Below are 22,389 nucleotides of genomic sequence, written 5' to 3' on the forward strand. Positions count from 1 at the left end.
CCGCTCCTGCTCTCCCCGCCTTGCCCCGGCTTCCTGCCTCATGAGCAAACTCAAGAGGAGCAGACTCAAGAGGAGCAAACTCAAGAGGTTCTCAGCTCGCTCCCGACCGCAAGAGCGAGTGACAAACCCCGATGGCTTCCTGCCATCCTCGGGTCCCTCCTGGCCAGGGTGGGCGAGGGGATGCCGAGAGCCTGAGGTGGCACCTGCTGCCCTCGGTCCCCTGCGCTGTCCCCTCCCCGTGCTCTGTGCCAGGCTGGCCGTGCCCTGCCACACCCTCGGTCCCCTCTGCCCCTCTCGCACCCCCAAATCCCCTCCTGGCACCCCCAGACTCCTCCTTGTGCCCCAAGATCCCCTGTGCGCTGTGGGACACATCCTGCAGCTCCCGGCCCCCTCTGCCGCTGTCACCTCCGTGCCACCGCAGGCTTTGGGAGCCGCGGTGACAAAGGCTGCAGCTGAGGGGACACGCCGTGGCCCTGGCGGGGTGGCAGCCCTGTTTTGGAGGCAGCTCAGAGCACAGCAACCGCAGCAGCATTGTGTTGGCTTCTTTGATACAACGTGAAGCCACGGGGAGCTCGGCGAGGCACGGGCAGGAAGCCCGGAGGTGTTGTTGGTGGGGGGGGGGGGATTGTGGTAATTTGAGGGGCACATTCGGGCTCTCCTCGTGTCCTGGGAAGGAGAAACAGCTCCCAAAATGATCCCTGGGTCACCCCGCAGCTTCCCTGGCACTGCTTGTGCAACGGGTTCTGTGAAAGTCACATCCCAGAGCAGCGCCTGGAGCTGTCACCCTCCCAAAAAAGGCCGGGAGCCACATCTGGTAGGAAAAAACAGCAGTTTCCACCTTCACCTCCTTTTATTCTGCCTCAAAGGGTTGCTCCCCACATTCCCACCGGGATTGACCCCACCACCTCCATGGCCAGGGCCCAAAACCATTCCAGAGCCATTCCTGTGCCATTCCCAGGTCACTCCCGTGCCATTCCCGTGCCATTCCAATGCCATTCCCAGGCCATTCCCAGGTCACTCCCGTGCCACTCCCGTACAATTCCCGTGCCATTCCAGTGCCATTCCAGTGCCATTCCCGGGCCATTCCAGTGTCACTCCCAGGCCATTCCCGTGCCATTCCAGTGTCATTCCCAGGTCACTCCCGTGCCATTCCCGTGCCATTCCCGTGCCATTCCCGGGCCACCACAGCATGGCATCACCCCGGTGGAGCAGCACCGCCTGCCCCGAGTCCTGAGAGATTTGGGGAGGGATCTTTGAGCCCCAAACCCCGCCGGGCTGCCCGCGGGGCTGGCTCAGCAGAGGGAGAAGCGCCGGGAGTTGATGTTCATGCGGGTGACTCCGATGTGCTTGAGCGGCGTGGAGAGCAGGAAGGCGGCCTTGGGGGGGATGGTGCAGAGCAGATCCGAGTCTTCCTCGCAGCCCTCGAGGCCGAAGGTGGCGTCGTCCAGCATCTCCTTGTGCTGGTGGCAAGCTTGCTCCACCTTGAGCCGGTGCAGCCGCGCCCGCAGCCGCATCAGCTGCTGTGCCAGCCGCTGGTCCAGAGCCTGCATGTCCCGCTGGGGGGAGAAGGGAATGGGGATGCAGCAGGGATTGGGCTCGGCCAGGGCACAAACCCAGCGTGGGCACGGTGACAGCGCGGGGACAGCCCGGGTTGTGCTGTCTCTGCCACCCCCGGAGCAGCAGAGGCGGTGACAAGAGCTGACCCCCGCAAGGCCACGACCCCCGGGTAGAGCTGTGACACCGCAGAGCCACGGGAAGAAACCCCAAAAAACAAAAAAAAAACTTGGGAAAATCCGTGTACAACCAGCGAGGCGAGCAGAGGAGCTCAGACCGCGACCCTGCCGTGTCACCATCGGGCACGGTGTCCCCATCCCGGTCCTTGTCCCCCATGTCACTCACCAGCTCCGTCCTGAGCCACTCCAGAGCCGCCTCCACGGTGGCAAAGCCACAAACGCCACCATCCTGCTGCTCCTCGGGGCGCCCGGGGTTTTGTGGTGTCCCCCAGGTGTCCCCGGGGCTCCGAGCACCCCAGCGCTGCCCCCTCACCCGAGCTTCCCACTCCAGGTACGAGGGTCTGCGCGTCTGCAGCTTCAGCTTGGCCGTCAGTGCCTTCACGCTGTCCAGGTTCTCCTCCTCCCAGGTGGGCTCCTCCTCGCCCAGTTCCTTGAATTTCAGCTGGCTGAAAGCCATGGTGAGATAAACAGAGCCCCCCAAAAAAAACCCTGCTGATCTCTGCCTCCTCAACACCTCTCCCCGGGGAAATGAAGCCCCCGCTCTGACCACGACCACCCAACCACTCCGTGCCCCGGCTGCACCCCGTTCCCGGCTATTTATCCACCCCTGGAGGACAAGTCCGATGGGCAGGGATTTCCTTATCCAGAGGAGTGCAAAGGAGGAGTTGTATTCTTTTTTTTTTTTTTTTTTTTTGGCTTGTTGTGTTTAGGAATTTTTTGGGTTTTTGTTTTTTGGTTTTTTTGTTTTTTTTTTTCCGTTTCTTTTCTTTTTTAACATCATTGTCTCCGCCTGGGAGGAGACTCGTCGTTCCCGGACGGAGCCTTCACCGGGCATAGAGGAGCGGGAATGATTTATCCCCGGGTTCAGCCTCTCCCCCGCCCTTTTGGGGGCCCAAAAAAAGCCCAAGGAAGGAAAAAGAAACGGGGGGTGCCCACGGGGGGCAGCCGGGGTCCCGCACCCGGACGGGACCTTAAGGTGGAACCGCTTCCGGATCTGTCCTGTGCCAGCTCCTCCCTGCCCGGAGGGGTCCAGGGACAGCGGAGGCAGCTCAGGGGTCTCACCTGTGTCCCGCGGGTCTCACCTGCCCCGTAGGTGCCCACTCCTGTCCCCTTCAGTCGCCCCCAAATTCTCCGCCTGCTCCCCCCCGCGCTGCTCTCGAGTCCCGCTGTCCCCTCGCGTGTCCCCCCGCACGGGTCCCCCCGGTGTCCCCTCGATGTCACACCGCACGCAGTGACCCCCCCCCCCCAACCTTTCCCCCAGCCCCAGAGCCAGCCCCGGGCATCACCGCGTCCCTCCGGACCGGGCCACCTTAAACCCGACATCCGCCGGCCGGGCCGGGCCGGGCTGTGCGGGGACATCGCTGCCAACCCCCCCCTCTCCGCTTACACCCCGAGCTCCCCCTCCTGCACCCCCAAATCCCCGCCCTCGCACCCCGAACTCCCCCTTTAATGCCCCGCTGGCACCTCGAGGTCCCCTCCTTGCACCCCAAAACTCCCAGTGTGCCCCTTCCCCAAATCCTCTCCTTGCACCTTGAGACTCTTCCTCGTGCCCCAAGGTCCCCTGCTTGCACCCCAAAATTCCCGCTTGCACCCCAAAAATCTTCTCTTTATGGAGCTCTGAGGTTCCCTGTTTGCACCCCGCGTGTCCCCCCAGGTCCCCGCGTGTCCCCCGCCCGAGCAGGTAAGCAGAGGGGTGACCGGGGCAGGAGCACCGCCACCCACCCTCCTCCTCCTCCTCCCTCCTGCTCCCTCCCCAGCCCCGGGGGTGGCTTTGGGGACAGCAGAGCCCGTGAGGACCCTGGCAGCCCCAGCTCGGCAGGGAAGGACCGGGAGCTGCTCCCTACAATCCCATTCCCACCCCCCCCCCCCCCCCCCCCAAAAAAAAACCCTCTCCAGCACAGCCTACGGGAGGAGCTGGAGCCAGCTCAGCTCTCTGTGCCTCAGTTTCCCCATCGCCTACTGGAGGGAATGTCGCGCTGGAGGTGACAGTGCCAGCGCGGAGAGGGGACAGCCCGCGTGACGCGCAGGGAAGGGAAGGGAAGGGGTTTCCAGGCGGGCCGAGAGCTGCAGGATTTCCCCTTTTTCCCTCTCCTCCCTCCCCTCGCCGGGCAGAGGCAGCGCCCATGGAGTTCTCGGAGCTGATCAAGACGGCGACAGTGGAGAACGTGCTGCTGTCGCGCCCGGGGCTGCCGGCGGTGCGGGGCACCCTGTGCATCACCAGCCACCACCTGCTGCTCTCCTCCCGTCCCCGCGGCGACCTGGAGCTCTGGCTGCTCATCCGCAACGTGGACGCCGTGGAGAAAAGGTGGGGCTGTCCCTTCCTGCCAGCCCTGTCACCCCTGCCCGAGCTGGGGGATCCCCCCCGTTCCCTCGGTGGGCACCCCACGGGCACCCGGCCCAGCCGTGCCCTTCCTTCCTCTTCCTCCCGGGCCTCCTCGGCAGCGGCGGGCATTGACCTCCTCTCGCCCTCAGAGTGCACAATTTAGGCTGGTACCAACCCCCCCGGACTGGCGGCTCCCTGCGGGACACCAGGTGTGGCTTTTTTGGCTCTTTTGCCTCTGCCACCCACCCACCGCGCCGCGCGTCCCGGCAAACGAGAGCCTCAAGTCCGGCACAGCTCCGGGGGGAGAGGGCAGCTCGGTGCTGTCTGTGTGTCCCCCCCCGGCAGCCCTGATCCTCCATCCCGCCTCCAGCAGGATCTGCGGCTCCTCCGGAACCATCACACTGCGCTGCAAGGACCTGAAGGTGCTGCAGCTGGAGATCCCGGGCATGGAGCAATGTCTGAACATCGCCAGCTCCATCGAGGTGAGCCCGGCCGGCGAGCAAAGGTTTGGCCGAGGGAAAAACGCAGCCGTGTTTGCTCTGGCTGTGGCGTTAACTGGGTAAACACGCAGCTCCGGCTGGCACACGGGGACGGTGCCAGCGCTCTGCTCCGCGCTCGGTGTCCCTGAGCGGCTCCGGTGTCCCTGAGCGGCTCCGGTGTCCCTGAGCGGCTCCGCTCCCGCTCGTGTCCCCGCCGCAGGCGCTCTCCTCGGTGGACTCGGTGATGATGATGTACCCGTTCTTCTACCGCCCTCCGAGCCTGCGGCTGCAGCAGGGCTGGCACCGCTTCCCCCTCGAGCGCTTCTTCCAGCAGCTCTCCTCGCAGGTGAGCCGGCCCGGAGGGATCCGCGCTTCCCCCGCCCCGGGCCGGGCTCGCCGTTGATGTCGCCTCTCCTCCAGACGAGCCAGTGGCGGCTGAGCACCGTGAACCGGGACTTCAGCGCCTGCCCCTCGTACCCTCCCGCCGTGATCGTGCCGGCGGCCGTGGGCGATGACACCGTGATCAAGGCGGCGCGGTTCCGGCAGGGCGGGCGATTCCCCGTTCTCAGCTACTTCCACCCCAAAAACGGCACCGTGAGTCCGTCCCGCCCCTCGGCCCCCCGTGCCTCTGCCCGTGTGCTGTAGGAGGAGGGATTCCATCTCCATAGAATTCCAGAACTGGGTTGAAGGGGAGCTGGGAGATCATTCAGTGCCACCCTTGCCATGGCAGGGACACCTTCCACTGTCCCATGCTGCCCGAGCCTGGCCTGGGACACTTCCAGAGATCCAGGGGCAGCCACAGCTTCTCTGGGAACTCCATCCCATCTATCCCTTCCCTCTGGCAGTGGGAAGCCATCCCCTGTGTCCTGTCCCTCCATCCCTTGTTCCCAATCCCTCTCCAGCTCTCCTGGAGCCCCTTTAGGCCCTGTGAGGTTCTCTAAGGTCACCCTGGAGCGTTCTTTTCTCCAGGCTGGATATTCCCAGCTGTTCCCTCCTCTCCTCCAGGCCCTGCTCCGCAGCAGCCAGCCCCTGACAGGTCCCAACCGCCGGCGGTGCCGCGAGGACGAGAAGCTCTTGGGGACAATCCTGGATGAGGGCGAGCGAGGTTTCATCATCGACACGCGCTCAGCCCAGGCGGCCAAGCAGGCACGGATGAGCGGCGGCGGCACCGAGCCCAAATCCTCCTACCCCCAGTGGAGGAGGCTCCACCGAGCCCTGGACAGGTGAGGGCTGGGTGCTGTCCCCTGTGTGCCACGGGGACGGCGCCACCGAGCCCCCCACGCCTCCGTGCCCTCCCGCAGAGGCCGGCAGCTGCAGGAGAGCTTCATCAGGCTGGTGGAAGCCTGCAGTGACCCCTCGCTGAGCATGGACCGCTGGCTGGCCCGGCTGGACAGCAGCCGCTGGCTCGGCCACGTCAAGGCAGCCCTGAGCACGGCCTGCCTGGCTGCTCAGTGCTTGGACAGGTAAGGAGGGGCTGCACCTTGCTCACTTTTCCCAAGTCCCCAGCGTGACCCAAAATCTGGGTGTCACCCCTGGGATCACCACGGCAGGGAGGACTCCAAGGTGCTGGTGCATGGGGCGGAGGGGACAGACACCACGCTGCTGGTGACAGCGCTGGCCCAGCTCATCCTGGACCCGTCCTGCCGCACCCTGGAGGGATTCCAGGGGCTGCTGCAGAGGGAATGGATCGAGGTGAGAGCTGCAGCGCTGAGGAGGGTGGGGACGCCAGCCTGGCTGGGTGCTCTGACCCCGCTGCCCCCATAGGCTGGGCACCCCTTCCACCTGCGCTGCGCCCGCTCCGCCTCCTCCCACGCCCGAGGGAAGCAGGAGGCGCCGCTTTTCCTCCTCTTCCTCGACTGCGTGTGGCAGCTGAGCCGCCAGTTCCCCTTCTCCCTGGAATTCGGGGAGCAGCTGCTCCTCACCCTCTTTGACAACGCCTACTCCTCTGCCTTCGGCACCTTCCTGTGCAACAACGAGAAGGAGAGGTCTGTGTGGGGCCACCACCACCCTGCAAAAACCCCTCCTGGCTGTGGCTGAGGTGACACCAAACCCTGCTGGGGGCTGAAACTTGTCCCACCTGTGCCCCCCAGGAGCCTGTGTAAGGTGAAGGAGAGCACACACTCGCTCTGGGCCTGGCTGAACCAGCCTGAGGAGAAGCACAAGTACCTGAACCCTCTCTACTCACACAACCCCTTGGTGATCTGGCCCTCGGTGGAGCCCCAGAGCATCCAGCTCTGGCAGGGTGAGCGGGATCCTCCCAAAATCTGCCCTCGGCTCCCAGCTGGGCTGGCTCAGGGGAAGCTGCTGTGCCTTTGCCTCTCTGACAGGGCTGAAATAACACCCAGCCCCTTCTCTCCCAGGTTTGTTCCTTCGTTGGATCCGTCCTTCCCAGCACCTCGATGAGGCCTGGGCAGAGATCCAGAAGCTGGTGCAGGGAAACAACTCCTGCATCAAGGAGAGCACAGGGCAAAGGCTGAGCCAGTCCCTCCCTGAGCCCACTGCTGGGACAGAGAGTGGAAGATGAAGCGTGGACAGTCGGGTGAACACGAGATTTGGGACAAGGTGACACTGGGTGTTCCCATGGGAAGGGCTGTGCAGGACACAGACCCCATGGACAGATTCCCCCTTCCCAGCCTTCAGCTGCCCAGCCTGAGCTTGTTTCAGTAAATCTCTCTCCCAGCCCTTGCCTGCGTCCTGCTCTTCCATAGGGAAGCTGCTCCTTCCTTCTGGGATCTCAGCAGTACCTGTGGATGGCTCTGGAGATAAAGGGCAGGAGGTGACACAAATAACCCCAAGAGGACACACTAAACCAACAATCCCCACTAAATCACAAAGGCTGCAGCCTCAGTGTCGTGCCAGTGGCTCCGAGCTGGGAGCCAGCCTGGGAATTTTGCCCTTGGGCCCAGTTTTGAGGAAGGAAAGAGGAAAAAAAAAAAATAAAAAAAGAAACACCACCTCTCTGGAGAGACAGGAGGGTGGGAGGGTGAGGCTCTGCAGCACGAGGTCCTAGGGCAGGAAATAACTGTTCCATGAGGAAAGCTGGCTCGGGGTCAGCCCAGCAGATAAACAAAGGGGCCGGGCGCGTGCGTGGCAGCTGGAAAACAATTCCTGGCTGCTGCACTTCCAGCCTTTTCACACTTCAGGGCTGGGTCTGAGGCTGTGGAGCCTCCCTGGGATGGAGTTCATGGAGGGGCAGAAGTCCCAGGAGGAGCAGCACTGCTCCATGGGTGTGGAACAAAGCACTGACAATAGAGCTGGGAAAACAAAGTCCTCGGGTTAATTTTTGGTTCAGATGTGGAAAAAAAACAACAAACCAACTAAAAAAAAAAAACTCAGAGAGGTGGTTTGCCTTGTGTTTAGAAAAGATTTCTATTTATTTCCTCTTTTTTTCCCCTCCCCTGATTTATAAATATGCCCAGCAGGCAGGCAGCCAACCCAGTTCCCTTCACTTTTCTTCCAGTAAAAGCCATTCCTGCCCTTTGCTTGAGTTCCCACTTCCCCAACTTCCCCCAGCCCCCAAAATCGCTGCCAAGAGTAACTTGAGGCCTGTCCAACAATCCTGTGGTGGAGCCCACGGACTGGGCAAGGGGTTGGAGAAGGGAAAAGAAGAGGAGAGGAGAGGGAAATTTCTCCTTCAGGCTTCAAACTCGAACTCGAAGTACTGAGGATCGAAGTAATGGATGCGGACGTAGCCGTCCTCACCCCCACTGCTGTAGCTGCAGGGAGCAAAGGGAAAGTCAGGAATGCTGCTGGGAGCAAAGAATGGGAAGTGTGGCCTCACCACCCCCTCCTAAAAATCATACAGGAATGACAAAGGGAGAAAAAAGATCAGTGATGTGGCCAAAGTGTAGGGCAGGATGTGAGTGACCCCCTGGGCTGGCAGAGAATGGGAGAATTCAGGTGCTGGTTTCATTCCCACCACACAAATCCTGTGAGTCTGGTCATATCCCAATGAAAAAGTGGGATTGGGGACACTGCAAGATCCCCAGGGAGCCTCTCACCTCTTCCCATCAGGGTGGAAGGCGACGCTGTTGATGGGCCCGAAATGCCCCTTGACTCTGCCAAACTCTTCCTCAAAAGCCAAGTGGAAGAACCTGGCAGGAGGAAGATTTAAATTGTCACAAAACCACAGAATCCTCAAAAAAAATAATAAACCTAAAAAACCCTCTCAAGGGCTTCTCCAGCACTGCCAACTTCCCAAAAGAAAGGGAAATGCAATCCTTGGGATGTCAGGAGTGCTCTGGGTGAGGATTCAGACCAACCTGGCCTCAAATTTGCCAATCCTGGTAGAGGTCGTGGTCACATCCATGGCCTCCTGCCCTCCACCCAGCACGACCTGCAGGGGAGAGAAACCAGAGAAATCACAACCCTCCAGTGCTTCCCTCTGGGGTTTTGGGAATCTTGGGATCACTGAGGTTGGAAAACACCTCAAAGATTGAGCCCCAACATTGATCCCCACCTTGAAACCAGTTTAGAGCAGTGAGTGCCAGGTCCAGGGGTTTCCTGGACATCTCCAGGGGTGGTGAGTGCCTCCAGCACCTCCCACTAATCCATCAGCAGCCCTCCAACCCTCAGAAGAACTCCCACCTCCCTGACACATTTGATCAAAGGACACAAAACTTTGTTCCCAGTGTCCCGGCAAAATTCCCCAGGCTCATTCCAGAGTCCTGCTTTTAGGCTGGATTGGGAACACTCCCAATGCAGGAATCCCAGGATTAGTTTGGATTAGATTGATCTGAGGAACCTCATCCTTACATGGTCAAAAATGGGGGAAAGGGCAGCAGAATTCACCGGCCGCTCCGTCCGGAATGTCTTCAGGTGCTCCAGAGATGTGCAGTCAAAGAGCTACGAGGGAAAAAGGAGAAATTTATTAATTAAAATTAACTCACACAGCTCCAGCTGCTAGGCCTTATCTGGATGGATGCTCCCTCTGCAAGTTCAAATCCCAAAAATACTCCTCCAGAAAAGGAAATCTTTCGCCTTCCAGAGGTGGCAAAAAAAAAAAAAAAAAAAAATTTCAATGCTTGACTGTTCACTTAGCACCTCCCTTTCCTCACTGAACATTCCCAAGGAGCACAACCCCCTCTGAGCAGAGATCCTGCCAGGAAATCTCCAGAGGCTGCTGGAAAAGCTCACCTTGGCTGTGTTATCCTTGGAAGCAGTGATGAACATGGTCATGTCCCGGGAGGTCTGGATGTCGTTGATTTGCTTGGTGTGCTCCTTGATATTTGACAGCTGCTCCCCTGACTGGAGGGGAAGAGGAATTTTCAGGGAGCTGGGGAATGATTCCCTCTTTAAAACAACCTGGGAGATCATGGAATAGAACCCTGGAACGGTTTGGGTCAGAAAAGAATTTAGGAATGGATTCAGTTTCACATCCCTGAACTGAGGTGTCACCTCCAGCCTTGCCTGGAGGAGCCTCATATTTTAACAGGGAACAGTTTCCAGGGGGCTGGGAAGTGATTCCCACATTAAAAATAACATGGAATAGAACCCTGGAATGCTTTGGGTTGGAAGAGAATTTAGGAATGGATTCAGTTCCAGGTCTCTGCTCTGTGTCAATTCCAGCCTTGCTCAGGGGAGCCTCCTGAATATTAAAATAAATATTTAAATTCTCCTTGCTGAAGCTGCTGTTTACAGCCCCAAAATCCCACATTCCAGCCCTGATCCCCATGGGAACGCTGCTCCAGCCTCCCCCCAGGCCCTGACCTTGGCACTGAACTGGTTGAGCTCCCCATTCTCATGGCCAGCAATGATGAACTCCCCGAGCGGGCCCCACACGGCGCTGGTGATCTTGGAATCACTGCAGGGAATCTTCATGTAGGGCTCGCTGTTCTCTGTGAGAAGGAGGAATCAGGAAGCCCAGAGGGATTGCAGCCAGCATTCCCAGCCCCCTGAGAGCCCAGGGGAAGCTCACCAATCTGGCTGGGGTCCCGCAGGTCGAAGAAGCTGACGAAGCACTGGTATCCCATCTGCTTATCCGTGGAGAACATGATGATGTTCCCTCCAAAGTCGAAGCCACACGTCCTCACGGCAGAGCTGGTCTTCACCAGGGCCAGCTGCTTCCCTGGGAACAGCACAGGGATCATTGGGATCATTGGGAAAGGAGGGCAGGGACAGCAGGAGGGGCTGGGAGTCACCACTGATCCACTTGGGAATCACTGCAGGCTATCCCAGCTTTTAGCATGGAATGGGCTGGGCTGGAAGAGTGGAATGGGTTGGGCTGGAAGAGTGGAATGGTTTGGGTTGGAAGAGTGGAATGGTTTGGGTTGGAAATGTGGAATGGGTTGAGTTGGAAGAGTGGAATGGTTTGGGTTGGAAGAGTGGAATGGTTTGGGTTGGAAGAGTGGAATGGTTTTCCAGCTCTTCTCAAGGAATGATTTGGGTTGGAAGAGTGGAATGGTTTTCCAGCTTTTAGCAAGGAATGGGTTGAGTTGGAAGAGTGGAATGGTTTGGGCTGGAAGAGTGGAATGGTTTGGGTTGGAAGAGTGGAATGGTTTGGGTTGGAAGAGTGGAATGGTTTGGGTTGGAAGAGTGGAATGGTTTGGGTTGGAAGAGTGGAATGGTTTTCCAGCTTTTAGCAACAAATGGGTCGGGTTCAAAGAACTGAATGGTTTGGGTTTGAAGAATGGAATGGGTTGAGTTGGAAGAGTGGAATGATTAGGGTTGGAAGACTAGAATGCTCTTCCAGCTTTTCTCATGGAATGGGTTGGGTTGGAAGAGACTTAAAAGCTCTCCCAACCCTGGCCAGGGACACCTCCCACTATCCCAGGTGGCTCCAACCTGGCTTGGGACACTTTCAGGGATGAGGCAGACACAGATTTCTCTGGGAATTCCATCCCAGCCTCTCCCAGTATCCACCCAAACCTCCAGTGGGAAGCCACTCCCCGTGTCCTGTCCCACCATCCCTTGTCCCTCTCCAGCTCTCCTGGATTTTCCCAGCCTGGCTCTGTGGCCATCCCAGGGGATGTCCCCCAGGCTCAGGAGGTGTCCCCAAGGGGAATTTGGGAATGGCCTCACCTGTCTCACAGTCCCAGAGCCGACAGCTGTTGTCTGCAGAGCCGGTGAGGACGTGCCTGGTGTCCCCTGTTAGGGACCAGTTAGGGAATATCAGCCCCAAATTCCACCGGCTGGACACTCAGGGAGTGTTTCTGCACCAGATTAAAAAGGGATTTGGGGGGCAAAAACTACCCCAGGAAAGGCAACGCAGAGCCCAAGCGTTCCCATTGTAAAATCTCACCAATTTCCCATGAGATTTGAAAGAAAAGGCTCAGTTTCTTGCATTTAAACAACTTTTCCATACTTTCGTCTCTACAGCCCGTGGAAAAATCTTCCCAAACATACAGGGAAGCAGCACAAAGCACAACAAATCCAAAAATTTGTTGGGATGTTATCCCAAACAGCAGCAACGCAGGAAAACCACCCAAAAAATGGGGAAAGGAGGCAGCAGAAGAGTGAAATGCTCCTCTTTGAGAGGAAAATAGGAAGCAGCCGGGAGGAACCGCCGGGAATGAATCAGCCACTAAAATATGGGATTAAACCGGTTTTGGGGATCAAAGGATACAGTCGGCATCCACACACCACACAGCTCCCGTGTGCCCATTGTAGGTTCCCAACCTCTCCCCATTCACGGAATACCAAACATTAACAATCTGCGAGGAGAAAAAAAAAAAAAAAAAAAAAAAAGATAAAAAAATAATTAACGATCAGCGTGTTAATTAGGGCGCGTTAATTACCTGGGGTGGGGAGCACTCACAGGATCCTTGGCCACGGTGAAGAGCAGGTCTCCCTCGCGGTTGTATTTGATCTGCGTGATGGAGCGCTCATGGCCCTGCAGCAGGATCGGCTTCTGCAATTAATGATTAAATAATAAATGAGCGATGGGAGGGAAGCGGGGCTGAGGCCGGGGGACGAGCGCAGGCCCCGGTCCGGGACTCCTGGGACACGGAGGGGCAGCCAAGCCGCGGGACCGGGAGCGTGGAGCCGCTAAATCATCTCTGGAGACCACAAACCGCGACCCCCGCGCCCGTGGCGATCTCGTTCTCACCATGGCGGCCGCGCTGAGGCGTGAGGGGAGCCACACTTCCGGTTTGGGAGCGGAAATACGTCACAACATAACGACAACAGAGATGCTTCCGGGTAAACCAGGAAGTGCCTCGGCGTTACCATGACGACCGCAGGTGAGGGGAGAATAATGGCGGCCGGGAAGATTTGTTTGGGAAGGAGGGAAAACGTGGCTGAAGGAGGCTGTGAGGGCTCAGAGGAGGTTGTGGAGAGGGGATCGGGCTGTTCTGGCAGGGATGCGAGCACGGAGTGGGAAGGAGTTGAGGGATTATCCCGGCACTAGCGCGGGCTGCTCCGAGCTCCCTCCGGGCCGGCTCTGGACGCTTCCCGCTGTTCCGCAGGCCAGGCCGCGGCTCTGGCGCTGGTGGCCGCGCTCTGGGGTGGCAGCGGGCCCTTCCTGAGGGTGGCATCGGCGGGCGTGGAGCAGCAGCGGGGCCGCGGCCGCCTCCGGCAGCTCCTGGCAGAGCTGCGCTTCCTCGGCCTCAACCGCAAGGTGAGAGCCGGCTGTTATCGCTAATAAATTAGTTATTGGCTTTTGCACGTTGGTATTAATTTTGCATGTTGTTGTTAGTAAAGGTTTTGGTATGGTACCATCTCTAATTCTCTTTTGATATAGTATAATTCCTTGGTTTATGTATGCACAGTGTAGATTATATATAAATAGTAGTGCGATAAAGATATCGTAGGCCTTAGCATAATGTTAAAATAGATATTTTTACAAATAACAAATTATTCGTTTTTGCATGCTGTTATTAATCACAACATTTTGACATGGCACAATATATAATTCCCTTCTAGCTGCTTGCTAAAAGCACCACATTGGCCACAAAAGCTGACATATTCTATTAAAAATTATTATAAATTGTATTTTCAATGTTATCACTCAGACATTAGCTGAGTTATTCTTACCATTGTCACTTATATATGTCAATAAATTTAACATAATGTACAATACGTAATCTGTCTTTTAATATTTTGCAAAAGCCTAAGATATATACTATACTACTATATAAATAAATATATATATAAGCTCCACAGGACATTGGCTACAAAAGCTGACAGATTATCCTATATTAAAGCAATTAAAAGCGATTACACCTATATTATATTCAATAAAAATTAAAATTATGAATAATAATGTACAAAAACTAATATACAACAGGGAAAGCCAATGACTACAAAGTTATTTAGAACAAGCCTCACCCAGATTTGTGTTTTCCTGCAGTACCTGGTGCCCTTCCTGCTCAACCAGGCTGGCTCTCTCCTCTTCTACCTCACCTTGGCCACCACAGGTCAGTTCCTGCTGCTTTTTTTTTGGGGTGGGTTTATGAGATTTTTAGATCAGAGCTGTGGGTTGGTGAGTGGGTGAAACACCAAGCATCTCCTTTGGAAATAATCAGAAATAAATCAAATTTCTCTAATTGAAACTTGCATTTCAGACCTGTCCCTGGCAGTTCCACTCTGCAACTCCCTGGCTTTGATTGTGACCTTGGTGACTGGGAAAATCCTGGGAGAGGACATTGGTGGGAAAAGTGAGTCCCACTTCCAGCATTTCCTCAAGAAATCAGCTTTGATTTGATTTATATGATATGATTTGGTTTATAATGTGGGGCTCTGATCTGAACACTCCAAACACCCCACAAGGCTTGAACTGGGTCAGAGCAGCTTTGGCTGCATGATTTGAAAGGGAATTGAAACAGATTTTAGGGCTGGGCTGGTAAATTTAGAACCTGATTTAAGCTTAAGAGAGTTTCTAGGCTTGAGCTTGTCCCTCAGGAGATAAAAACTGAATAAAATGCCCACCATGGAAAAGGAATGGCCCAAAAGCCCCCAAATGTCAACCTGCCCTGCTCAGGTGGTCAGGAAAAAGCACGAAATTGGAAAGTTTCAAACTTCCAGGAGCTGGAAAAGCAGCTGGAGGTTGTTGTTGGAGGCAGATTCCCAGTTTGTCCCTGTTGCTTCCCACAGGAGCTGTGGCAGGAATGGTGCTCACCATGCTGGGAGTCTCCCTGTGCGTGGCTGGGGCCTGAAGGAGAAGCAGAGCAGCAGAACCTGATCCAAGGCACCTCCCCTCGTGGCTCAGGGGGCTCCAGGCTCAGTTTTGGGATGGCAAAATCCATGGATTGCATTCCCTGAGCACCAGGCCCATCCTAGGTTCAGCCAGTTCTGTGCCTTAAGGGATTTTTGGTGGCTCTTTTGAGACCACAGTTGTTAAACTGTCTTGTGCTCAGTACTGCAGGGATAAGAAATGGTTAATAAATTATCCATTGTGACCTCCTGGCACTGATGGATTTTTTTAATTACCCCAAACCCTTCTGACCACCCCAAAACCCTTCAGCCAGCCCCTCATTGAACACAAACCCTTCTGCTAAGCCAAAACCAAACCCTCCTGAACACACCAAACTTTTCCAGCCACTCTAAACCCTCCTGGCCATCCCAAACCCTCCTGAGCAGCTTCTTGGCTACCCCAAACCCTCCCTGCCGAGCCCAGCTCCTTCCCAGCCCAGTTTCCATGGATGCAAACCCAGCAGCAGGAAGTTGTGGCCACATCCAACACCCTCAGAGCACCAGGAACCACAGGGCTCTTGGATTTTGATCCTCCAGGATTTATTCACAAAAAATAAAAATAATTCCAGAACAGAAGGATCCTCATCTGCAGTGTCCACACAAGGGTCAGGGAGGGAACCACAGCACCACGTGGGAAGTCCCTTTCTGTGGGACCTGGAACATCCCTGAGCTGAAAGAATTGACAAAGCACCAGGTCCTTTCCTGGCTTCCCTGGCTCTGCCCCAGGAGAGAATTCCCAGATCCAGAGGAAAGGCAGGAATGAGCCTCATCCATCACTCCCTGCCGACCTGCACAGCAATCAGGGAACTCCTCCCCACTCAGCACTTCAGTGTTCCCAAAAATCCACCACGTGCAGATCCTGGATATTGCAGAGCCAGCCCAAACACAAGGATTCCCAAGTGGAATCCACAGAGTTCTGTGGGTAGAGCTCATTCCTGCTGCCTTCAGCCATTCCAGCACCAAAAGCACCAGCTAGAAGTGAAAATCCTCCTTTTCCCAACTGGATCATCCAGCTCAAGAAAAACGGGGATGTCGTGGATCAGGACACACCACAACCCCCCTGGCTGATGATGTTTAATCCTGCTTGGACCAAATATCCACAAAAGGATTTTCTTCCCACATTTTTTTCTGGAGTTAGAAACATCCCACAAAGGTGGAGCTCCCCTTGAGCTGCCATTGTCACATCAGGACTGGTGCTGCTGCTCCAGGGTTTCTCCACACCAATCCAAGAACTCAGGAATTCCGGAGTGGTTGGGAATTCCCAGCTTCTGTTTCAGCATCAGGAACTGCGAGCAAGAGAAAAAACAAGCACTGGTGATGAAATCCCTGCCACATCCACTCCAATCCCTGGAAAAAACTGAATGCAGCCCCTTCCAGAAGTGTTTGGGAAGAGGCAGCAGCAGCTCCTCACGTGTTTCCTGCTGGCAATGGCCTGCTGGATCCACAGCAGCTCCATCAGGAGATGGTTCCTGTGGGACTGCAGCTCCGAGCGGGGAAGGCCCTGCAGGTCCGCTGGGATTTCTGCCAAAAAATGGGAGAAAAACAAAAAATCCGGATTGTGGGAGCTGTTTTAGCTTTCCCAAGATATTCCTGAGGTTTTGTGTCCCTTACCTGGGCTGGCTCCCAGGTGGCTGCTGTCCCATTCCGAGGCCACGCTGTCCTTGTCCCACTCCTGGCTCCCTGCCAGGGTTCTTCCCTCCTTTTCCAGGCTTTTATCAGCACCAGACCCCAAATTAGGGGGTTTTGGGGTTGTCCCACTGGACAGGGGGGCTGATGGGGGGATGTTCTCAAAGCTCCCAGCCCACTCTGCTCCAGGGGGATCCGGCTTCTCCAGGGTTTTTTTGGGAATGGTCTCATTCTTTGCAGCCTCCGAGGGCTTCCTTGGAGAGGGCTGCCCAAAGGAAAACAAAAAACCCAATACAGGGAGGGGAAAAAAAACACAAAGAAAATATTTTAAAAATCAAGAAAGTCTAAAAGAAAATATGAAAGAAATATGAAGGAAAGATGAAGAAAATATAGAGAAAAATACAAAGAAATATTAAAGAAAATATTAAAATACACGAAAGAAAATCTAGAAAAGAAAATACAAAGGTCTGGAACGTAGCTCTGTTTGACCCATCACAAAGTTTTTCCAGGGCCAGGATAGAAGGGACCAGGGAAAAGGGAATCACCTGGGCAGGGTTGGGACAGGGCAGGGGAAAAAACTCAGGACCTTTAACAGGTTACAATTCCTATTCCTGGGAATGCTCCCCATTCCAGGGAATGTTCCCCCCACTCCCCATTCCAGGGAATGCTCCCACTCCCCATTCCAGGGAATGTTCCCCCCACTCCCCATTCCAGGGAATGCTCCCACTCCCCATTCCAGGGAATGTTCCCCCCACTCCCCATTCCAGGGAATGCTCCCACTCCCCATTCCAGGGAATGTTCCCCCCACTCCCCATTCCAGGGAATGTTACCCCCACTCCCCATTCCAGGGAATGTTCCCCCCACTCCCCATTCCAGGGAATGCTCCCACTCCCCATTCCAGGGAATGTTCCCCCCACTCCCCATTCCAGGGAATGCTCCCACTCCCCATTCCAGGGAATGTTCCCCCCACTCCCCATTCCAGGGAATGCTCCCACTCCCCATTCCAGGGAATGTTCCCCCCACTCCCCATTCCAGGGAATGTTACCCCCACTCCCCATTCCCGGGAATGTTACCCCCACTCCCCATTCCTGGGAATGCTCCCAGTCCCCATTCCCGGGAATGCTCCCCCCGCTGCCCACAGACCTCGAAGCGTGGCCGCTGCAGAACGCGGCCGGTCCAGCGCAGCTGCCTCAGGTCCCCCTCGATCTCCAGCACCACGGCCTCGAACTCCTCCCGCAGGCCCCGGAGCCGCCTCCGCAGCAGGAACCCCCTGGCACAGGCCTGGCACGGCCCGGGGGCAGCGCTGGAACCGGGCCAGGCCCGCGGTGCCCCCGAGCCCCTCCCTGCCCGCACCAGAACCGGCACCGAGCGTGGCTGAGCCCAGGGTGGAGCATCCCCCCCCGCGTCCAGATGTGCCCTCATGGCCCTTTCCAGATGTGCCCCCCACAGGCCCCATCCATCTTCCCTTCTCTAAATCCCATCCCTCCCCTGAATCCCTTCCCTAAACACCTGAATCCCCTCCCGGTCCCCCAGCCCTGTTTCCCCGGCGCTCTCCCGCACCTGCAGCCGGGTCACAGCACGGACGAGCCGCCGCCGCTCCTCGGCCTCAGCCCCGGCCCGCGGGCCCAGCGCGGCCGCCATGACCGCGGCGCCGCCTGCTGACGTCATCGGGCCGCGACCGGCGCCGCCATGGCGGGGGGGACCCGGCCGGGCCCGGTTTGGGGGTCCGGGAGTGGCGGGGACAGGGACAGGGTCGGGGTCAGGGCGCCGCGTCCTCGGGGTCCGAGCTCTCGGCCAGGTGCAACTTCTGTCTGAGAGCGGGTCAAGGGAAGCGCCAGCACCGTGACTGTCACTAGTGTCATTGTCATTGCTGGCATTGTCACCGTCATCGCTGCCGTCGCTGTCACTGCCATCATTGTCATCACTGTCACCACCACTACCACCTCCACCACTGCCACCACAGTCACTGCCACCCCTGCCACTGTCACCGTCACCAGCCAAGGATACATGGAGCTGCTGAGCTCTTCCAGCTGTGGGAGCAAAGGCAGAGGCTGAGGGGCCAGAGGGGACCCCGGGGGTGTCACAGCGCTGGCAGGGGACAGGGCTGACACTCACGTGTGCCAGCAGCTGGTCCAGGTTCCTGTCGGCCGCCACCTTCTTCTGCTCCTCGGGCAGTTCCTCCACGCACACGTCGAGGCCGAAGTGCAGCCGCGCCAGCTTCTCCTGCATCTCCCGCACGTGCTCCAGCTGCTCGAAGGAGCACTCCTTCCCTGGGGAAAGATCCAGAACATTCCATCCCACCCTGCTCCAGGAAGAGACCCATCACAGCCCCAGCCCAGTCCTGACAAAGAACCAGGACATTCCCCCATTGCAACCATTCCCTGGATGCATGGGAAGGAGCTATCAAACCTTCCAGCCCATTCCTTCCATATAGATCCATCCCAACCCTCAGCCCATTCCTTCTTCTCTATGGATCCATCGCTCCATCCATCCATCCATCCATCCATCCATCCATCCCTCCATCCATCCATCCATCCATCCCTCCATCCATCCATCCATCCATCCATCCATCCATCCATCCATCCTCCAGCTCATTCCTCCTTTTGGATCCAGGACATTCCCCCATCCCACAGCTTCGCCGTACTCATGGAAAGGATCCATCCTTCCCTATAGATCAAACATTTTCCCCATCCCACCCTTTCCTCATGGATTCAAAATTCTCCAGCCACAAAATTCCCCAGCCTGTTCCCTCTCCATGCCCATCCCATCCCAAAATCAAATCCCATCCCATCCATCCCTCCTATCCCGTGGATCCACCCCACCCCTCAGCCCCCGTTCCCCCCCTCACCGAACGCCTGCAGTTTTCCCGAGTGGAAGTCGCTGAGGAGGCCGAGCAGCCCCCCCTCCATCTCGCACACATCGGACACATCCGTGAGGAAGCTGTGCTGGAGAGGGGCCCCCCGGGACCCCCCCGCGCCCGCCCGCGCCCGCTCCTTGCTCGTCCTGCGCGGGGAACACGGCGTTGGCATCGCCCCGGCCGCTCCCTTCGGGGTCCCCCGGGTCCCCCCCGGCCGCACTGACCGGCGGGGCCGCGGTCGCTGCCGGGGCGATGGCAGAGAGGGCAGCGGCAGCGCGAAGGACGTGCTCTTGCTCGGGGGAAGCGGCCGTGGGGCTCCGGAGGGCAGCGGCTGAGCCAGGCAGGGCTTGGGGCTCCGCTTCTTTCTCCGCTCCTCCATGGCTGGGGGATGCGGGGGATGCGGGACGGGCACCCTGAGTGCGACGGACACGGCGCTGGGAGGCTCCTTCCCTGCACGGAGATGATGGCTCGGGGAGAGAACGCGGCTGCTCGGGGACCCCCGGGACAAAAGGGGGGACAGCCAGGGACACCGGGACCCCAGGGACAAAGGAGGGACAGCCAGGGACACCGGGACCCCCGGGACAAAGGAGGGACAGCCAGGGACACCGGGACCCCCGGGACAAAGGAGGGACAGCCAGGGACACCGGGACCCCCGGGACAAAGGAGGGACAGCCAGGGACACCGGGACCCCCGGGACAAAAGGGGGGACAGCCAGGGACACCGCGAGCCGCACCAGGGCTCGGTGGAGCGGGAGGACCGGAGCAGGAGCTCTGTTTTCCCGTTCCCGGGGGCTCCGCTCTCCCCGCATCCCGAGCATCCCCGCAGGAGCTCGGCCGGGTCTGAACCGCAGCCGCAGCTCCGGTCGGGCTCCGTCTCTCGATGGAAAAGAAGATTTTGGCCCCGAACCATCCCGTGGAGAGCGGGACCGCATGGGGACCGTCACCCAGCCCTTTGTCCCGCCGAGCCCCCTCGAACGGCCCCGGGACGGGGCAGCCCCGGGAGCTATCGGAGCACATTTGTCCCCTTTGTCCGCAGCCTCCCGCCGCTGTCCGGAGCGCCACGGCCGGGACTGACCTGCGCCAGGCCCGCTCCGGCCTCCGGGACCCGATGGACACCCCGATCCCGCCGGACACCGTCCGCACAGCCTGGGATTTGCATTTAAAGGGAAAGGGAACTTCCTCCGGGCACCGCCGGACACCGGCTGCTCGCAGGATTCTCGGACCTGGCCCCAGCCTCATCCCCGGGATCAGCATCCCTCAGGATCGGGAATGGGGCGGGATCCGATCCCCGAGCCCCCGGGGTCGTTCCTGCCACCCCCCGGCCGCGGGCTTTACCCCGAGTCCCCTCCGGTGTCCCCGCAGTGTCGCGATCGCAGGATCCGATCCGTCCCTGCTGGAAGGAGCCGGGCAGGGCCTCCAGCCCTGGCGCAGGGACGGGATTAAACAAGTCCCGTCCCCCCCCTCTCCCGTTCCAGGCAGAGCGCGGCTGCTCCGGTAAATCCCGGCAGGATTTTAAACCGATTTTGGACGTTTTGGAGCCGATAGGGGCACAAGGGACCAGCCGGGGGTTTGGCAGCCCCAGGGCCGGGACTCTCAGGGCTGGTGGCTCTTGGTGGCTGCAGCATCCCGGGGAGGGAGAGGCACGCTGAGCCAGGTGCTGGGGACACGCCAATGTCCCCCCTGACCGGGGACATCCCAGCGACAGCAAAATGTCCCTCCCAGCCTCCCCCACTTCGTTCCCACTGGGAATGCAGGAGCTCTGGGACGCAGGGAAGCTGTGATGTGGACACCCCGCAGCCCACAATGTTCACTCCCCCCCCGGTAAAGGAGAGACAGCAGAAGCAGCAGCGAGGGTGGGAGTGTTTCTATTGGATACAGGATACACACGACAGCCCCCGCGGGGGTTTCTGTACCGTAACAGGGAAAAGATGGGGGGGGGGGAAAGGGGGTTTGGTGAATTTCTAAGGGGTTTTCCTTTTACTGAAGTCCAGATCCCGGCAGCAGCCCTCGCCCAGCCCGGCTGCTGGGAACGGGGCGGTGCCACCCGGCCGGGGCTACATTCATGGAGCATCCCGGAGGAAGGGGCTGGAAGACAAAGCCACCACAGCTCCAGGGATTGTCCCAGGGGATGTCCAAGCCACGGCTCTGTGGAGCCTCAGAGCCTGTCCCTGCTGCCTTCCTTAGATCTGGGTTCCCTGTAACCCCCTGGAGGAAAAGGGGACACAGAGGCAGGTCCTTCATGGAGGGAAGATGTGAGAGCAGCTGTGGTGCCAGAAGAGAATCCCAAACAGATCCACTGGATACATCCACGGTGGGGAACGTCTCCAGGCAGCTGGCTTCATCTTCCAGCACAAGGAAGGCAATGCTGGGAATAAAGTCTGTCACAAAGAGAAGCTGCAGCGAGGTTTGAAGCGAGTCGAGTCTCCCAAAACAACACCGAAATGACAAAGTCTTGAGAAACTAAGGAAAATCCCAAAACCTGTGCCAGCAGGTCCCACTTCTGTCCCTAAACTCCCTCCCAGCACATCCAGGCCCCGCCGGGCCAGGCAGCACTGGGGAAATCTCTTCCAAGCACAGAGGAAAGGCAGAAGTGGGGCTGGGGCAGCGCAGGCACGCCCAGGCAGGAAGGAGCAGCCCCAGGGCACAGTCCGGGAGCAGATCCCGGCGATCCCGCTGGAGCAGCAGCTCGTGGAGCACGCACAGCTCTGAAGTTTGATCCTTCTGGAGTTCCCAGCTCCCCAATCCCTGTGCACAACGATGCAAAAACACTTGGGAATTAGACCTTTGGATTAAATGTTTAATACACTTTGTGCACGTGTGCGTTCAGCAAAGAGGCAACTGTGAATCGTAAGGCGGTTTTGAGACACTGGCAGGGCCTGGGAAGAGCAAAAAATTCCCGGGGGTGGGACCAGGCACCCCGTTCCTGCTTCTCCTTGTCCCCATTCCAGACACAGAACCCCTGGAGAGGAGGGGAACGGCCTCTTGTGCCCTCAGCTCACACACCAGCAGGAGCCAGTCCAGGAGCTCCCTCCTGCCTGGCAGAAGGAAGAAGGAGAAGCCAGCGCTGAGAACGTTCTGGAATTGTCCCAGCTCTGCTTTCAGCCCAGGGTGGAGTCACTGTGACGGTGGAGACGTGTCCCTTGTCCCTGGGCCCTGGATCTGCTCTCCTGAGCCTGCCAGTGACAAGGTCCTTTAGTGAGAGGGACGAGCAGTTGAGGCTCCATATTTTCAATATTCACAC

General features: G+C 58.0%; 6 protein-coding genes across 7 annotated transcripts; 2 read left to right on the forward strand and 4 right to left on the reverse strand.

Moving 5' to 3' along the window:
* Window positions 1–865: 865 nt before the first annotated feature.
* Window positions 866–2,906, reverse strand: FAM167B (family with sequence similarity 167 member B). Its single transcript, XM_062509080.1, has 2 exons — window positions 1,900–2,906; window positions 866–1,556 (listed from the first exon to the last, which is right to left on the reverse strand). Exons 1-2 carry the CDS (start codon window positions 2,188–2,190, stop codon window positions 1,293–1,295), a joined length of 555 nt encoding a protein of 184 aa, XP_062365064.1. The 5' UTR covers window positions 2,191–2,906; the 3' UTR covers window positions 866–1,292.
* Window positions 2,907–3,401: 495 nt separating this feature from the next.
* On the forward strand, window positions 3,402–7,520 carry LOC134053949 (myotubularin-related protein 9-like). The gene is made up of 11 exons (XM_062509329.1): window positions 3,402–3,414; window positions 3,846–4,038; window positions 4,430–4,538; window positions 4,756–4,881; window positions 4,956–5,129; window positions 5,541–5,758; window positions 5,837–5,998; window positions 6,086–6,227; window positions 6,300–6,520; window positions 6,626–6,777; window positions 6,896–7,520. The coding sequence occupies exons 2-11, from the start codon at window positions 3,857–3,859 to the stop codon at window positions 7,057–7,059; spliced, it is 1,650 nt and encodes a 549-aa protein (XP_062365313.1). The 5' UTR covers window positions 3,402–3,414; window positions 3,846–3,856; the 3' UTR covers window positions 7,060–7,520.
* A 383-nt stretch (window positions 7,521–7,903) lies between these two features.
* EIF3I (eukaryotic translation initiation factor 3 subunit I) lies at window positions 7,904–12,687 on the reverse strand. Its single transcript, XM_062509330.1, has 11 exons — window positions 12,583–12,687; window positions 12,292–12,384; window positions 12,100–12,187; window positions 11,556–11,621; window positions 10,453–10,602; window positions 10,245–10,372; window positions 9,672–9,782; window positions 9,291–9,380; window positions 8,798–8,871; window positions 8,537–8,629; window positions 7,904–8,251 (listed from the first exon to the last, which is right to left on the reverse strand). Exons 1-11 carry the CDS (start codon window positions 12,583–12,585, stop codon window positions 8,170–8,172), a joined length of 978 nt encoding a protein of 325 aa, XP_062365314.1. The 5' UTR covers window positions 12,586–12,687; the 3' UTR covers window positions 7,904–8,169.
* Window positions 12,687–14,882, forward strand: TMEM234 (transmembrane protein 234). Its single transcript, XM_062509333.1, has 5 exons — window positions 12,687–12,784; window positions 12,941–13,092; window positions 13,825–13,891; window positions 14,039–14,131; window positions 14,568–14,882. The coding sequence occupies exons 1-5, from the start codon at window positions 12,703–12,705 to the stop codon at window positions 14,627–14,629; spliced, it is 456 nt and encodes a 151-aa protein (XP_062365317.1). The 5' UTR covers window positions 12,687–12,702; the 3' UTR covers window positions 14,630–14,882.
* A 308-nt stretch (window positions 14,883–15,190) lies between these two features.
* IQCC (IQ motif containing C) lies at window positions 15,191–17,938 on the reverse strand. 2 transcript variants are annotated; one of them, XM_062509332.1, is made up of 5 exons: window positions 17,853–17,938; window positions 17,436–17,573; window positions 16,278–16,557; window positions 16,078–16,187; window positions 15,191–15,952 (listed from the first exon to the last, which is right to left on the reverse strand). In XM_062509332.1, the coding sequence occupies exons 1-5, from the start codon at window positions 17,931–17,933 to the stop codon at window positions 15,851–15,853; spliced, it is 711 nt and encodes a 236-aa protein (XP_062365316.1). In that variant the 5' UTR covers window positions 17,934–17,938; the 3' UTR covers window positions 15,191–15,850. The 2 variants fall into 2 exon arrangements, with proteins under 2 accessions (XP_062365316.1, XP_062365315.1); XM_062509331.1 differs by lacking the exon at window positions 17,853–17,938 and having other exon boundaries at window positions 17,436–17,763.
* A 113-nt stretch (window positions 17,939–18,051) lies between these two features.
* On the reverse strand, window positions 18,052–19,528 carry CCDC28B (coiled-coil domain containing 28B). Its single transcript, XM_062508845.1, has 5 exons — window positions 19,374–19,528; window positions 19,141–19,295; window positions 18,408–18,562; window positions 18,300–18,322; window positions 18,052–18,103 (listed from the first exon to the last, which is right to left on the reverse strand). The coding sequence occupies exons 1-5, from the start codon at window positions 19,526–19,528 to the stop codon at window positions 18,052–18,054; spliced, it is 540 nt and encodes a 179-aa protein (XP_062364829.1).
* Window positions 19,529–22,389: the final 2,861 nt, after the last annotated feature.

The sequence above is a fragment of the Cinclus cinclus genome, chromosome 26 (genome assembly GCF_963662255.1).
Source record: "Cinclus cinclus chromosome 26, bCinCin1.1, whole genome shotgun sequence".
NCBI lineage: Eukaryota > Metazoa > Chordata > Aves > Passeriformes > Cinclidae > Cinclus > Cinclus cinclus.

Excerpts from the sequence above, each read along its gene's own strand:
- FAM167B (XM_062509080.1), bottom strand. The coding sequence starts at position 2,190 with ATGGCTTTCAGCCAGCTGAAATTCAAGGAACTGGGCGAGGAGGAGCCC. Across the intron at positions 1,557-1,899 it reads AGTGGCTCAGGACGGAGCTG|CGGGACATGCAGGCTCTGGA; the intron begins GTGAGTGACATG and ends TTCTCCCCCCAG.
- LOC134053949 (XM_062509329.1), top strand. The coding sequence starts at position 3,857 with ATGGAGTTCTCGGAGCTGATCAAGACGGCGACAGTGGAGAACGTGCTG. Across the intron at positions 4,039-4,429 it reads GTGGACGCCGTGGAGAAAAG|GATCTGCGGCTCCTCCGGAA; the intron begins GTGGGGCTGTCC and ends CGCCTCCAGCAG. Across the intron at positions 6,778-6,895 it reads GAGCATCCAGCTCTGGCAGG|GTTTGTTCCTTCGTTGGATC; the intron begins GTGAGCGGGATC and ends CTTCTCTCCCAG.
- EIF3I (XM_062509330.1), bottom strand. Across the intron at positions 11,622-12,099 it reads GTGGTGTGTGGATGCCGACT|GGGACACCAGGCACGTCCTC; the intron begins GTATCCTTTGAT and ends GGTCCCTAACAG. Across the intron at positions 9,783-10,244 it reads TCAACCAGTTCAGTGCCAAG|TCAGGGGAGCAGCTGTCAAA; the intron begins GTCAGGGCCTGG and ends CTTCCCCTCCAG.
- TMEM234 (XM_062509333.1), top strand. The coding sequence starts at position 12,703 with ATGACGACCGCAGGTGAGGGGAGAATAATGGCGGCCGGGAAGATTTGT. Across the intron at positions 13,093-13,824 it reads TCCTCGGCCTCAACCGCAAG|TACCTGGTGCCCTTCCTGCT; the intron begins GTGAGAGCCGGC and ends GTTTTCCTGCAG. Across the intron at positions 13,892-14,038 it reads CCTCACCTTGGCCACCACAG|ACCTGTCCCTGGCAGTTCCA; the intron begins GTCAGTTCCTGC and ends CTTGCATTTCAG.
- IQCC (XM_062509331.1), bottom strand. The coding sequence starts at position 17,714 with ATGAGGGCACATCTGGACGCGGGGGGGGATGCTCCACCCTGGGCTCAG. Across the intron at positions 16,188-16,277 it reads CCACCTGGGAGCCAGCCCAG|AAATCCCAGCGGACCTGCAG; the intron begins GTAAGGGACACA and ends ATTTTTTGGCAG. Across the intron at positions 15,953-16,077 it reads CCATTGCCAGCAGGAAACAC|TTCCTGATGCTGAAACAGAA; the intron begins GTGAGGAGCTGC and ends TCTTGCTCGCAG.
- CCDC28B (XM_062508845.1), bottom strand. The coding sequence starts at position 19,528 with ATGGAGGAGCGGAGAAAGAAGCGGAGCCCCAAGCCCTGCCTGGCTCAG. Across the intron at positions 19,296-19,373 it reads CAGCGACCGCGGCCCCGCCG|GACGAGCAAGGAGCGGGCGC; the intron begins GTCAGTGCGGCC and ends TTCCCCGCGCAG. Across the intron at positions 18,323-18,407 it reads TGGACCAGCTGCTGGCACAC|CTGGAAGAGCTCAGCAGCTC; the intron begins GTGAGTGTCAGC and ends TTGCTCCCACAG.